Source organism: Pterocles gutturalis, unplaced genomic scaffold, assembly GCF_000699245.1.
Source record: "Pterocles gutturalis isolate BGI_N339 unplaced genomic scaffold, ASM69924v1 scaffold8633, whole genome shotgun sequence".
Lineage (NCBI taxonomy): Eukaryota > Metazoa > Chordata > Aves > Pterocliformes > Pteroclidae > Pterocles > Pterocles gutturalis.
The window spans coordinates 35,652-51,925 of record NW_010125525.1 but is presented as its reverse complement, the minus strand read 5'-3'; the positions used below and the strand labels follow the sequence as shown (position 1 = coordinate 51,925).

At 37.2% G+C, this 16,274-nt stretch overlaps 1 protein-coding gene across 1 annotated transcript in view; it reads right to left on the bottom strand.

The window, feature by feature from the left end:
• FRK (fyn-related Src family tyrosine kinase) overlaps positions 1-16,274 on the bottom strand; it is a 51,485-nt gene that overhangs the window by 13,332 nt on the left and 21,879 nt on the right. Inside the window, exons 2-4 of the mRNA XM_010078596.1 lie at positions 15,875-15,996; positions 8,558-8,721; positions 7,759-7,927 (exon numbers count right to left, since the gene is read on the bottom strand). Coding sequence (XP_010076898.1) covers positions 7,759-7,927; positions 8,558-8,721; positions 15,875-15,996 — 455 coding nt within the window. The remainder of the gene's footprint in view (positions 1-7,758; positions 7,928-8,557; positions 8,722-15,874; positions 15,997-16,274) is intronic.

Below are 16,274 nucleotides of genomic sequence, written 5' to 3'. Positions count from 1 at the left end.
TACTGCTGAGCAGTGCTTACACAGAGTCAAGACCTTTTCTGCTGCTCACACCAACCCACCAGCGAGGAAGCTGGGGGTGCCCAAGAGGCTGGGAAGGGACACAGGCGGGGCAGCTGACCCCAGCTGACCAAAGGGATATTCTGTACCATAAGATGTCATGATCAGCATATAAAGCTGGGGAAGAAGAAGGAAGGGGGAACATTCAGATTATAGCCTTTGTCTTCCCAAGTAACCATTACGTGTGATGGAGCCCTGCTCTCCTGGCTATGGCTGGAGACATGTCTGCCAATGGGAAGCAGTGAATGAATTCCTCAATTTGTTTTGCTTTGCTTGCATGTGTGGCTTTTGCTTTACTTATCAAACTGCCTTTATCTCAACCTACATATTTTCTCACTTTCACTCTTCCAATTCTCTCCCCCATCCCACTGGGGAGGAGTGAGCAAGTGGCTGGATGGTGTTTATTGCCAGATGGAGTTAAACCACAGCAACAGTACATTAAGCATGTACTGTGATCTTATAGATAAGTTTATGTGTAATAAAGAAATAACATTAAAAAGTACAAGTTTTTTGGTAACACAAGAGACTGAGTGTAAACTAGTCACGTTAACAAGAGAATGAGATGGGTAGCTGAAAATTCTCAAGCAGCTTTCTCACCATAAAGAAGTTAATTTACAAGTTAGAGTAAGGTTATGTGCTGAACTAAATGGAATAAAAGAATTTCTTTTTTCAGAGAAACTGGGAGACTTTCCTCAGTGTGAAGTTTTTTACACTGCAAATGCACTAAAGAGATGACATACTGAAGAACTTCAAATATTATTAAAAACCCCCTGAGAGTACTGGCCCAGAGACTATTTTGTGAAAGCCTCCTAAAAAAAAAAAAAAAAAAATGTGCTTGAGCAGCTCCCATGCAAAGACAGAAGCTTGGGACACGTTTTACAATATGATAATGACAAATGCATCTGTCAACTTGAACAGGTGGAAGGAGCTTTCTCAGATACGATTAATTGGTGATGATAGATGTCTGCTTTACATGCCGACAGTTGGAGAAGCAAGCTAGCCCTAACAATAGGTTCTAGAGAATCCATCACACTCAGCCTACAACAAAGTGCAAAGTATTGCAATGATTTCCACTTAAATAGAAAAAACAATGTTTCAGTGAGGAAATAAAAACAGAAATAAGAAATTACCTGTTCAGGAACCTATAGCAAGGCAGTGCTGTGGAGAGCCATTAAGAGAAATAGCAACTGTTGGCTTCTAGACCATTCTCCTGTCTGCTGATCCCTACACCTCTTTGATGACTGTGGGTTGACAACTGAAAAGTCAGAGATGCTCCTTAAGGCAAAGATGTTATCATGCATTGTTTTTTCATTCACACATCCGTCACTATGGTTTTGGCTGGTAAAATGTCATAGATGTCTCCACAGCAGAGTAAAATACCGGTAAACAAATAAGAGAATTATCTGAATGAAGGCATCACGCTGCTATTGCTTTTTGTTTATAGTCACAGTGATCCACAGGTTGTTTCATCAAGACCTATAGTTCTGCACCTTCTAGCCTAGGATCCATACATTTTATCATTGGGGCCTAGAAATACTAATGTGCATCCAGCTTTTAAACCCAGCTGGCGTGTCTTCAATTTTGAACCATTTAGGCAGCTCCCTGCCAGATGCTTGAAGAAGGCTGCCATTGGTTCATGCAATGCAGTTCTTTACCACAGGATAGATACTTCATGATTATGCACCTGTATATTCCCTGTGGAACGTTTAGTCCTCATAGTGCAGCGGACACAGTAACAAACCCACACTGCACAATTTTTTCACCTGATGTCTAAAGTAATTGTGTACTCAGTTATGCCCCTGTAAAATTAGGAACTTAAGTTTCCTTTGATATTAGGGTTACTGTATGAGATAAGGGGGTTTATAGACATCTGAAAATGCATTAATGGGAATCTTCTCTGAAGGAGTGCTATTTTTAATGTAAACCCTAATTTGGGACAGCATGTAGGAGAGTATTAAAAGAACTGCATAATCAGATGGCAAGTAGAGAAGGAAATCCATCATGGTCCTCCTGGGGAGCACCAACCAGACAAAGCAGGGAAGTAAGAACTCTTGAGCTTCTCTGCAGCACAAAAAAAGAAAGAGAACCTCCTGCTCCTCTGACATTTTTCATCTGGACCCAGTCCTATTTTGGAGGTGGCAAGGAGCACAATATAAACAATTGAATAGAAGATCAAGGAAGAAGGAGACTCAGATCTTTGGACATTTATGATTATTGCAGAGGGGATGTAGCAACTATGGCTGATAGGCTGCTTTATCAATGCTGGAGTATCTTCTTCCCATGCCATTCTCCCCAGCACATTTGTGGGAAGAACAATAAGAGGGTAAGCTAAAATTGACAGAAATAATGAAGGGAGAAGGGGAAAAGGGAAAGGGGAGAGGAGGAAAAAAAGAAACAAATAAGAGTAGGAGATGGAAAAACATGACCAACATCTGCATCCTCCACAACAGAGGGTACTGTCCAGGGGGACAAAATGCTGCAGTGCAACCTCTGATTATAACACCAGGAAGTGCTGAGATGACACAGAAAGCTGGTGCTAATGAAAGGATCAAGATTTATGATTTTTAACATAATGATAGCCTGTCTCACACTCACAAAAGCAGTGTAGGGTAACAAAAAGTTCTAAATATTTTACAAGACCTGGTATTAATTTAACCAAAAGACTAGTTTAATTATGAGTCTTGTGACTCCTCCTGCAAGGTTAATGTAAATCTTGTATAAAGATCACTGAATAATCATTCTGACTTTTTGAAGGTTTCCATAATCCACCACTGGCTCTGAGAAAAAGTCTCCAAAGAGTCGGGTGGAAAAAAATGGTTCTGGATCAACAGATTTAATCTTCTGATATTTTCAGGAGTGAAGTGTTGAACATTCTGTTTAGAGATGGACAACAAACTGCTGTCAGAAACAGGATTTCATTGAAAAAGTATGCTTCATTAAATCTGAAAATATCTCTGGTTGAGTTCTTTTTGCTGCAAAATCTCACAGTCTTGAAGAGCTGTGTGTGGAGCCCTGTCATCCAGAGCCAGTAGACTGTAAACCCCAAACTCTGAATCTGGTTAAACTAGATACTCCATAATCATAAAGGCAGGGGGTGAAACAACACCCCACCAGGCATCAGAAGACAGACAATTCCCTTGGCGTCCTTAGGAACCCCAATCTCCCTGCAGTTCTTGTCAGAAGGCTCCCAGCCTGAGCAGTTTAAGATCTCAGAGGCTCCAGCAGCTTGACATTTTCTTCAGTTTTGTTACTGTTGTAAATCCTGCGGAATTACAAAACACTGCTGGTAACTGGATTCACCTCCTCCAACTGTAGGCAATTCTTCAGGCACCTAGATCTGAGTTAGTTGTTCAGACTACAATCAATGGAAAGAAACATGCTTTAATAGCATGCTGTTCTCTCATTGTAATGTACATTTCTAATCTATAGTATGATTTATCTGGCATGTAAGTGCTCATTTTTTACCACCAATTGTTAAAATCCTGATACATCTAAGATGTTAGGTGCCTAAAAATAGCAAAAATGTAGCTGGTATGATGCAGCAATAGCTAGAAATTATTCTAAGTCCAGAAAAGCTATTTGAGAAATGAAGAGAGCACCAGATAACAAGAAACTATATTTAGCCTTTCTGAAGACAATTAAAAGTCACTCACTCTGTATGTATCTCCAGAATGGAAAGAAAAAATAATGCACACAAGGAGGCCTTTATTTTATTACAGGAAGACGTAACCATTGCTAAAGAGAAGACACCAGGTAAATCCAGATGAGAAATGAGGCCTGCATTCTTACAGGCGTAGTGATATACCATTGATACAAACTGTCAAAGATAGCAGAGGCAACTTCTCTCTGTGCCTCCATCTCAGGACTTCTAGTTATTACCTAATCAAGAACAAGCTGTGTTTTGATTAAATATAAATACTCTATCTGAGCAGAGGGGTGGAATGTAGTTGCATATAACAGCAAAGTATTCAGACTATACATGAGCTACGACAGATGTCCACTGAAAAATAACACTCAACAGAAAAACTCAAACTAGCAGAAATCCCTTCTGGCCTTCAGGCCTACAACTCCATCATGTATGGATTGCATTATGCTCTTCTATATTGTTTGCTATGTGATTACCTCACTTGATTAACCTACTCCTGCTTGGAAATAAGAGTATGGTTCAACTTCACAATTTCTCTGGTGGTATCTGTCTAAGTTCCCTGTACTTGCCATATCATTTACAGTTTATCACACCCTTCTGTTGTCCTGATGACTTTCTTTTCCAGTGGGTCTACACTGTAAAGCAGCTTAGCAAAAAGACTTTGATTTAAAATATGCCCCCTCCTCCTCCAGTGTAAAGACAACTGATTTAGATCTTTAAGCCAAGCAACAGGAGAGAATCGTTTACAGTGTGTTACACTTGAAGCCTGAAATATTGCTCATGTGAATATAGGAAGTTTCAATAATCAGCATATAACATAATGCATTTCTTGATTACTCATGAACTATTACATTTTCCATTCACTTATCATCTTTATACTACGATGAATGAAATTACCAAACCTAGCCTTTGCTGTAATTTTATTAGTACCAAGCTAAGCACTTATTAGTCAGATTAGGGTGAGGGTATTGGGGTTTTTCTTTAATTATTGAAAAGTTATTCCTCATGAGTAACGATCAGAACAAGCTAATGAAAACCAGTGTGCTAACTTATTATAGTAAGGCACTCCAAATGGTGAAAAACATTGTGTAGAGGGGGATAATTCCCTAGAGAACTATACTACAGAGTTAAATGCTTCCATTTGAGACCATTTGAACTGTTTCTGTAGAACAAGGTAGGTCACAAAGTGATAAGAAATTCAGTATTACCTATACAATTTATCAAGATGGCTTTGAGAATCAAAGGCTTCATTCTGAGCATCCTTATCACAGTATTAGATCACAAACTCCGCTATCCAAGCATCACATTCAGGTGGAGCTTGTGTCTACCCTAACTCAATATAACCCACTGTGAAATCAATGAGACTACTACTGTTGACCTTAACAGGAGGCAGACTAGAGTGAAAAAAAAAAAAAAAAAAAAAAAAAATGGAAAAAGTTTTGATTAATCAAGCCCTTTTTTCCCAGACAAACTACGATACTACAAAAAGTATCAGTTTTGAAGGGGCTTCTTTCTCTGTACTGTGCTAGTCTCTACATAAAAACAAGTTTGCAGCGAGTATCATATTTATTCCAGTGTAAAATTTAATTTTAGCTAACAAACCTATTGAAGAATTTTGATTATTTTTTATTGTTTGATAGTCTCTGTAAGTGGATTCTTAGCACATCCTATTATTATAGAAACCATGAAAAACCTTCTTTTCCTGCTTATGTCGCTCTAGAAGTATTGTGTTCTCTGTGTGCTCTGTCAGCAAGACACTAAAAGACTAATTAATTGAACAACAGTAAAAGAATGGGTCAGTTTGGCCTTATGCACATTAAATTCTGTTTCAGATATAAAATTAACTAACTCTTGCTTTTCTTCAAGTAGAGTATTAGTAGCAGTCATTCAGGGGATCAGCACCAAAAAGAAAAAAAAAAGAGGTAGATTGCAGCTGGAACTTGCCACTAGTGTTTCCAGGTAGTCCTGTCATTTCTAATCGAACCCATTATTAAAACAGAAGTTTGTTTCACAGAGAACTGATAATATGTATTGTCTGCATTATACAGAAGGAAAAGATGAATTAGTTTTGAAATGAGTTATTAAGAGAAGGAGATGAAATACAATTAAGATAGCTTCCCATTTTTGCATATGCAATATGAGATAAATGTCAGCTCCGCTTTCCAGCTAAAGAAAATAAGTAGAAATGCATGCACTGCGACTTGTTCAAAATCTAATTATTTTGTTTGATGAGAAACAAATCTTTTCCTAGAGTGATAATTGCCACATATTTTCTTAAAGAGGAAAGAAAAGATAATTTCTAAAAGAAATTTTTATTTCACAAAAATTTAAGATAGCTTAGTCTTCTTCTTTATTTCAGCTTCATTAATTTCCTTCTTTAAATACTGTTTAAGAGATTTCACACTTTAGGAAGAACCCTTCAGTCTTCTGCAATAAAACAGACTTGTCCAGATGTTGCATTAAATCACTAAGGGAAAGTAAACTCAGATGGAAATATTAGGTTATTGTCGTATGGAGAACAAAGGCAAGCACTACATTGGACTGTTTCAATAGAGGTCTAGCACATCAGAAATGTGAAGTAAATCCCTCTCGTTACACATCTTCCTCTTAGTATCATACAAAAATATGGTCACCACCTCAAAACAGCCCAGTAAAGATCATTGGAAAACAATGGGACATCTAAAACATCTGAGCTACATGGTCTGGTTGAGCTGTTTAACCTGAAGAAGATAAGACCAAAAAGGAATTTGTTAATAGTGTTCTAGTATGTACACAGCTGCTGTAAAGAGGAAGAGAATAATAGGTACTCTTTAGTCACGGTGTATAAGGTAAGAGGAAATTGGCTTGTACTGCAGAATGAGAGATTCAGGTCAGACAAAAGGAGAAAAAGACTGGTTTCAGATTTGTAATTTCAGAATTCAATGAAAATCAGCATATGGATCCCTATCACAACAGGTACAGGCTTAGTGGATACTGTCTTAGGAAAGAGAAACAGACAAAGAGATTTCAAGATGGTTTCTGTGTTTACTGGGTCCCTAGGGAGATGCATCGGTTCACTGAAAAGAGTATGCTGTCTTTCACATGAATTATAGAAGGCCTTTAGTCTAAGCACTTTTGCTAATTTCAGTTAAGCAGAGAAAAAAGGGTTCTTATTTGTTTTCAATTTGCAAATCCCAAAACACAAACAGTATCCTGATACACAATAGCCCTAAAAGACATGCTGAAATTTCTCCCTATTCAGGAGACCATTCAAGCTGGGCTCAATCATATTTAGTTGTCCTTCTTAATCAAAGATCTGGATCTGTTCTGCTTCCTGAAACATGGTCGTTAGTGACCATCACAAGCTTTTTCAATTCATGACAACGCGTTATACTGTTATCTCTTTTTAAAAAACATGTATATGATCCAGGCTACCTTTCTTATCTATGTGGTTCTTGCCATCTGCTGGCAGATATTTTATGTTGTTAATTTAAAAAGCATAAATTACTTGAAGCTAATGAAAAATAATTAAGAAAAATTAAAGCTGTATTAGTAACAAGCCTGTATTATATGCAAATATTGGGTATTAATGTTATATTAATTAACTTTGAGAAATTTTATTCAATCAAGATTAAAGCACTTCTTAAACACAAACTTAAAATAGGACATATTCTATATTACCAAAGGAATCGTTATTGCATCTATTCACTAAAAGAAATTCTACAGATGACAAATCACTAGTAAATTGACTACTTCACCTACAGATGAAATGCAGTGATTCAATTCCATACAAGCAATATTGTACAAAAGAGATGGCCTTGCTGAGGTTGCCTTTTTATGTAATATAAATGTTGAATGAGTTCAACTCATATGGAAACAGAAAACTGTATAAAATTATAACTCAAAATACCAAATAATATCTAGACCTTGAGCTTTACTAACCTTCATGTTTAAGTGCATGGATTTTAAGAATGGTTGCATATATGGATAGGGTCTCTTTTCAGTAGCATTCAAAAACTGAAGGAGCACCCTTGCTAGCACTTCACATTATTAGCATTAAAGAGTAATTCACATACCTGGTTTTAATGTTTTAATTGCCACAGGGGTGGTATTATTCCACAGTCCTTCCCATACCTCACCAAACTGACCAGATCCTAATTTTTTCAACAATTTCAGAGACTGTCGGTCAATCTCCCACTGATCGACAGTTTTATACGACAAATCAAAAGTGGCAGGAATTTGAACCTGGTAAAAGAAAATAAATAATACAGTAGTTGAGCCTTCTAATATTTTTTCAACAGCATCTACAAGTCATTGTTAACTACGTCATGTAAAGCCACAACTGATATAAATAATGTTTCCTTAGAGTACACACACGTGATAAAGTAAGCTGAGAACATAAAATACAGCCTGCATCCTGGGTACTTTTTGTTAGACATAAGAAATACTCTAAAGGAAATATCCTGTCATTAAAAATAAAAACTAGAAATCCTCCCTCTAGCAAGCTTTTTGAACAGTGACGTATTGCTTGCTTGAACCTTGTGGCTTTGTCTCAGTAATTACTTATGGACAGCTAGAGTTATGAAGTTGGAGATTTCATCTCTATATACATTTATTAAAAGGTATTAATAAATTATTATTTGGCATATTTTCTCCTCCAGCCACACATTTTGATTTGTTCAAAATGGCATAGTATTTTATTATTAACACGCCAGCTTCAAGAATGAAATGGTAGTGCTACCCAGAACTTCTGAAAATAAGCAGATCATAACCATTTTGAAATGGCAGAAGCAGTATGGGGTTAACTCCTTCTGACTGAAATCTGATGAGTTATCTTATAAAAGATGTGTTGCACAATGTAGCACTCACTCTTACCTTTGGGCATGGCTTTCCAAGAACCACACAGAGGCCATCGCTGTTCTTACTGTAATAGTCAACAAACTCATTCAGAGTTTTAAAAGTTTTCCTTCTGCTTAAGAAAAAGCCTCCTTCATCCAGCTTTCTGATCCTGTAGTGCTTCACAGATACACCATCAAAAACTAAGAGAATTTAAATATATTAAGTTTCCAGGAATTATAGCAGTGGTACAATATAGCTTATGACTAAACCATCATAACGTTCCTAAATGTATTTGTTAAGACCTTAAAATAAATTATTTTAGTTTCAAAGGTAACAATTACAAAAAAAAATCTCTTTCAAACCAAAGCCTACTGTTTAGATAGTTTAATATATCTAGCCTGTTGGTTTTCAACCATTCAGGTTCGGAAATTCATACTTGTACTACAAGAACTGATGCAAAAATACATAAATACATTTTCTGTGAGGTAGCTCATATTTTCCATCTTTTAGGACACCAAAAACAGCCAGGAGCATCTAATTCACAGTAACCATTAAAGCAGTTTTTAATATTTCATTGATCAGTGTTAACATTCCAAACAGCAAACAGATACACCCTCCATATAGCCATGATTCTCTGGAAAGCACTCACATCTTCCATGGGTTTTCTGACTTTTGTGCATGTTTGGAATATGTAAAAATCAGGCTAATAATGCTCTGTTTCGAGTAGCCGATGACTCCCTTTCCTTCAAAATATGTTTTATTCTCATCTGATCTTTCCTAATCAACAAGACTTTTCTCTCCTTACATCCTGTAGGTTATTTACCTGCATGTCATGACACTCAAGTGTCATCCCCTGTAACTGTCAAAGCACTCTTCAGAGGTATCAGAAAGCAGGCTGGGCCACCACATGCTGGGTTTAGACCTGGACTAGCAGCAGGCCAGAAATTGACAAAAAAATGCACTGTCACTCACCTAGTACGTTATTTAAGGAGTAATAGGCTTGTAATTGCCATTTCTGAGGACTCTGTCATATATATCTTAGAGCAGCGGTCTCCAAAAAGGAGTGCACACAACCCAGAGAGTGCACAAGACAAAAAAAAAAGGTGTGGGAAAAAAAGTGTGTTTTGTACCATTAATAAATAAAATAAATATTTTAAAAATAATGTTTATTTAATCTTTATCTCATCAAATTTTAATTTTTTTTAATGTGTACGTTCTATAATGTACATAATCAGTACAGTAGTACACGTATATAATTCACAAACAAATATACTGGGGGTGAATGCTCAAAAATCTCTCTGTTGGTAGAGATGCGCAGTCACAAAAGTTTGGAGACCACTGGCTTAGAGATCTTCCTTATAAAGGAATATCAGCAGTAGCAATGGTGGGCTGAGCATCAGCAGAAAGGGCAGTTCTGAAGAGCTGGAAAATGATGTAGTCTCTCATGTGGGATGTTATTTAGCATGATAACTCCGTGACTGAGACATCACTGTCCATTTCCAATGGGCAATGGAGAGCCTATCCTGAAAGGAAACTGACTTACCTTCTAGCAGAGGGCCATCCCACCCTGCATTTAATGAAACAACATAGTGCTTTTCCATGATGAGTGAGAAGAGGGCTCTCAAGGGGATGAGGATGCTCCAGTTGCCATCCTCGTCCCCATTACCCAACATTACAGCTTTCCAGTAGGCCAGGTAGCTCCTTCCACACCCATCGATTTGGGAGATTACCATTACTGCCTCCTTCTCAGGGTCCTCATGCAAGATGAAAGTTTGAAAAACAAAAGGGAGGAAGAGGGGAATGGCCTTCTGCTGTTTACCTCTAGTATACCTTTTAGTAGCCAAAATTCCAGCAAATACTAGTCGCTACTCTTAGTTAAATAATTTAATGGAAATATTTTTCATTCCTGGAAGCAGCATCAGTCCATTATGTTCAAAAATATAATTATGCAAAAAATTGTTAGTGCTCTCCCCTGGACATATTATAGCTAATAGATCCTTGATATTGTATCACTGCACGAATTTTGGCAATTACTTTGGTTATACTAACAGAAGAATACACAGCGACATATTGTATGCAGAAAAACATCCAGAAAATTATGGTTTGCATGCAATTAACAAAGCTGATAAAAAGTATAATTTCTCTCACTATTTAAGTGATTAAGTCAGAAAGAGAAATCTGTCCTTCCTTAAGAGCTGTCTTGTATGAACAAACATTTCTCCTGTGCTGTGCGACTGTCACCTCAGGCCACCAGAGGGCACACAGGAGCTGTTGAAAATATGAGATGATTTTATATCTGCCAGAGGTAATATGTTGAGACAACCGATTTACCAATTTACTATTCTGCACGAGGACCAGAAATAAGAATATTTGTAAATATAACATCATATTATAAAGATAATTATATCACACTTTTCAAATGTCATTTCTTTTTAATTTAACACCTCATAATTAATATTTTTAATTATAAAATGCATATATCTTTTTGTGATGTGTCATTTGGAAACAGGGCTTAAACAAAATGAAGGAAAGAGTAATTCAGTAACAACAGACTGGAAATTTAATGACTTCAAAAGCTCCCAGTAAAGTGCATCTGGCCAAATGAGTTGCTAGTTATGAAGAATAAAATGGCAAGAGGATGACTCTGTTAATCCAGTCTCAGTTGTATATCACAAGTCATAGTAGTTTATTTGACTACCTCCTTTAATTATTAGCAACATTATAATTATTACTTGTGAAGCAGCTAATGTAAATGCAAGAGTTTGTTTGAAGGATGTGCTATAATTTCTTAAATGAGCCTTATTTGAAGCTTTATGATTGGCAGCATACAGGCGATGTGTGTGTGGAGAATCCAGGGAGAATTTCTGCGGTGATACTGTTTTTTCTTGTGATAAGCAGGTGAGACTAGGGCAGTAGCTGACAGGGGGCTGTTTACTTGTATTGCAGGGCTCGGTCTGGCTGTATGAGTCTTGCACTTGACACTCACAGAGCTGCAATGTGGTGCGGTTCCTCTGCCCAACACAACATGAAGCACATGCCACTCAGGGAAGAGCCAGCCATAACTCCTTCGATGCTTCCAGTCATCCCTGCGTCCATGCCAGACTGTTTAACAGAGCAGGATCTCAACTTCAGCTTCACGCAGTTTGGCATCAACTAGGTTTCAAGACTGCAGAAGTTTTCTCCCCAACTTGCTCTTCTCCCCATTAGATTTCTTCATGTGTTCTCTTTAATAGAAGCATTCTCCTCTCTCTGCTTCCCATCTTCATAAGCTTGGGAGCCATGCAGAGGTAGATTTTGCCGCTCCAAGGATGAGAATAAAATAATTTATTATTCCTTTCCCAGGGCAGCAAAATTCAATTTTATGGTGACATCAACATCTTCACCAAATGGATCACGGAGACACCATGACTGCCAGCATCCCAACATCTCTCCTGTCAGCAGTCACCCCCCCCAGCACTTGCAGTGCAGCACTGTTGGCAGGAGATGCGGTTGGTCTCCCTGCCCAGGGTGGATGTGGGAGAAGGGTGGCTTATGAGATCACCCTCACCAGCACAGAACAGATGCAGCGGCTACTCAGAAATTGTTCTCCTGCTATGGCCATGATTTTGCCCCTCCTATCAGTCTGCTGCCTTAAACTATTACATATTTTTTCCTATGCTGAAAGCAAATCTTGCCTAGAAGAAACCATATAATCTTTTTTAGGAGCAGTGAAAACAAAAAAAATGGAAGAAAACACAAACCATTTACACTGTCATTTAATGCAATCAGTCTTTCAGATACCATTATTCAGTGAGGGGGGAAGTAGAGAGCCTCCTTCTATCATTGGCAATGACACTAAATTAAGCTGAGCACATCTAAATTATGGCTTTTAATTAAAAAGAGGCAACGTCTAAGACGGCACCAACATGCTTAAAATTTAATACATTTCACACCAGATGCTGGAGTCATCAACATAAAAATCTGTTGACAACATGTGCATTTTTAAAATGGGAAAACCTATTTTTTAAAATGTCAGACACTTTAAAATTATAGCAACACAACACAGTGGCCTATCTGGTTTGATGTGCTTTCCATTTAATTATTCATAGCTGAGAAAAGCCTTTCTAAACACAACTTTTCTTTAAATTGAAATAGTCATTTATCATCTAAATCTTACAAATTGTGTGTTTTCCCATCAAGGCAAGTTAGAAGTGAAAATTGTCATTTAAATGAAAGGTAGGGCTTTTTTTCTTTTCTTTTTTTTTCCTAAGGAGATCCATTTGTCTCCCTCATTAACATTACGTCTTTTATACTTTGCCCATATGAGTATGAAATCAAGCGTGAAAGACATAAAATCAGTTTATGGGTGCTTGGGTAAAATTCTGTCTTCGTTTTCTATTTCCTTTTCCTTTCTAGCTTTATTACAGTTAAATGTTAGGCTGGTTGGAGTTCTCTTAAAGACCTTAATTCTGAAAGCCAGCTTGTCACTTTTCTAGTCATTATCATCTACTCTGGAGGGAAACCAAAACAGCAATAGCAGATAGAACAAAGCCAACCAGTCCTACAGAGGATGGGAGTTGGGGGTCTATTCTTTCTCCACTGAAAAAATTGCAAAGAGAAATTAGAGCTACATTACAAAACATCAGGCTGTGACTTCTTCCCTGTTAGTATATCTGCTACCATGGAGACAGAAGCCATTCAAGACCTCTTGAAATACTCCTGAATCACTATCCCTCAAGAAAACACTCCTTTTCTGCCTCAGCTTTGAGTGTCTCATAACTCCTCCTGATGGAACAAAGAGGAGAGAGTCAGAAAAATTGCTTTCACCATAGCATCTGGTAGACTAAACAACGTTCTTTCCAATTAATTCTCTCCACAGTACAATCCACTTCATCATTTGCTTTAGAACACACTAGCTCTCCCAAAAGTAGATGTAAGTAATGACATTATGGACATACAATGTCCGGACCATTATGTATACAATTAGGTTGGAAGCAAAAACGCTTGCACAACACAAACAGATGCCATTCAGTCAAGCCTACTCAGTAAGCAGCAAATGATATTTAGCTCTTCAGGATGAAGTAGCATGTTGAGGTCAAATTACAATCAAGTCTGGGAAGCTGCTAAAAGACCTAGCAGCACAGGTAAATCATGTCATTAATACTCCCTGTCTACAGACTGCTTCAGAGTTTATTCTCTTTCCTTGCCTAAAAGAGCACAGATGTTTAATAAATCTGAGATGACATACACACATGCATACATGCTCAGAGGACAACCCATGTTTGTGCATGAAGGAGGGCTGCTTCGTGTAGCTGGAGCCCTGCCTTCGTGCATACTATGTTCTTCAGTGACACTCCTCCCTTCCTTCACCAAACAAACCAGCATGGAAGAAATCCTCACTGATGGCTTCACATCTTGCTGTTATCAGCTATCATCAAATCTCATGTTTCCAAATAAGCTTATACATAAATCTGAAAAATGCCTACCACAAGCTTTTATAATTGAATTAAATATACTAAATCAGGTAGAATGTAGTTTTTATTCATGATTTGTAAGGAAAAAAACTGAATAGCAGAATCAAAGGATTATCTCATCCTACCACAAATGCTGGCCTAATATTTATTTTCATTCTCTTGGATTTTTCTCTGTGGTACTTCATAGTTTGAACAAGGTAGGTGCCTTGCTGTTAGAGAAGTAGTCAGGATATAGGGTAAAGAATTATGATTTTGAATCTTTCCTAGAAGGCTATAGCTGAAGAATAATAAAAAGAAATTACATTTCGACCTCTAGATGTACAAATACAAGATTTTTCATTGATTTTTAGTGAGGTGTCATGTATTCAAGTGCCAGCATTAAGCAGATAATACAGGCCTATCTATCCTACCCTGCATGACACCACGATGTTATCAGTCTAGCCCAGTCCTTGGATGAAATCAGTTCACTGATGAAGAGCACTTGAAGGAAGCTGAAAACAGGCAGGAGAGGGATACATTGGTGTATAGAGGGAAAACATTTTGAAAGGTCTGCAGCTATGATACAATCTTTGGCTAAAAGGAAGCATGCACAGGGGTCAGTTCAGTCACAGTTTGGGAGCAGTCGGATTCTTTGCTGATGTCAGTTTTCGTACCAGTGCTTCTTGGCAAGATAAACTTCCTTGAGGGCAAACTGAAGACTATGGAATGCATTCTCCCAGAACTTTAAACATCATATTTATTTCTGAAACTTTTCTGTATTTCACTCCACAGGCAACATATATTTCTTTGTCTTGATAACAAAAAGCAACCCTCCCATTACCACAAAACATTGGAGGTATATACCCTTTCCTTATGATTTGGAAAGAGAAATCAAGAACGTGTCAAAAGTTCATTAAGCTGCTTAATGTGTTTCTGTGTAATGCTCAGAAGGTGACTGACACATAAACATCCAGGCAGAAGAGCAGTCAATATGAAAGAATTTGTTTACACATAAAATGCCTCCCATTTTACTGATGTAATTCTGTGTGTGACAACTTACAGTTTATTCACAAATATAAAGAGTCTTTACTGGTGTACGGAATTCTATAGGCAGAGCACATTAGGAAGTTTGGGTGTATAGCCCTATTATCGCAGGGTCAGCTTTATACTTCTGACTCACACTTGCATGACAAGTTAGATAGAAAATATTCACAGAAAACAACAAATGAACAAGCACGTTCGCTATCTAATATGGCAAATATCTATGATGGGAAAATCATGACATGCACATATACGTAAGTAAAATTATTATCAAATAAGTGTCCTTCTTTGATAGTCTTTCGGATTCAAATAAAGGACTTTAAATACATTTCAAAATCCATCATCAACAAATCTTACTTTTTTCCGATGTTTATAACTAACTTTTCAGTGAAATATAACTGATTCTAAAGTATAGCTTTGAGGATCTTCCTGTCATTTTGCCCCTGCAGACAAACAAGTATAAACCTAAGAGTATGCTCTAGCAGAAATCTCATTTTCTTAAACTGCAGATGTATGCCAACATGGTTAAATTTTTATTTTGTGTAGTAATCAGAACAGCAGAGTACAACTGCAATGTAATTTTTGGCATTTTAATAATTAAAATAGGTTCTATTTTAAGGCAGCTGGAGCACTGGAAGTACTAAGCATAGGAAAGTTAATTTGTGTTCTGAGCATATTAATAAACAAAGCCTATAAAATATATGTTAGTAAAACCCCAGATGACTCTGTCAAATTTTCTTCATGAATCTTCTGGGAAAGAAATATTACTATGAACTTAATTTTATTTTCATGCACACAATTTATCATTCTCAAAAATTAAACAGTACAGATACCTGAGAAATTTTTAAAACATTGCTTAAGATGAAAAACTGGAATATACCTGAAAGTGAGTATTCGCCTTTCAGGCTTTCACTTTCTCGGATTAGGAAGGCTCCTGCCTGGTTTCCAGGGTATGACAGTTGTCTCTCGGCATCTGCTCGTTTGATTGGGCCAAAAAACCATCTGAACAAATAAAAAAAAAAATTATTTTACCAGTCAGTGAAACATATCAGGAAGACAATTTAGCTTTTATAAACATGCTGCATATTTACTAAAAGATAATTAAATTCCAGTCACATTGGCAAAAACAGCAACAAGAAATACACAACAAAGTTATTGCCAGAAAATATTGCTTACACATTTGAGTGAAATCTGGATTTTACTGCTGGTGGAAAGTCCCACAGATTTCAAGCGAACAAGAATTCAGAAGTGACAGACTGGCCTTGTCCCAGGAAAAAAAA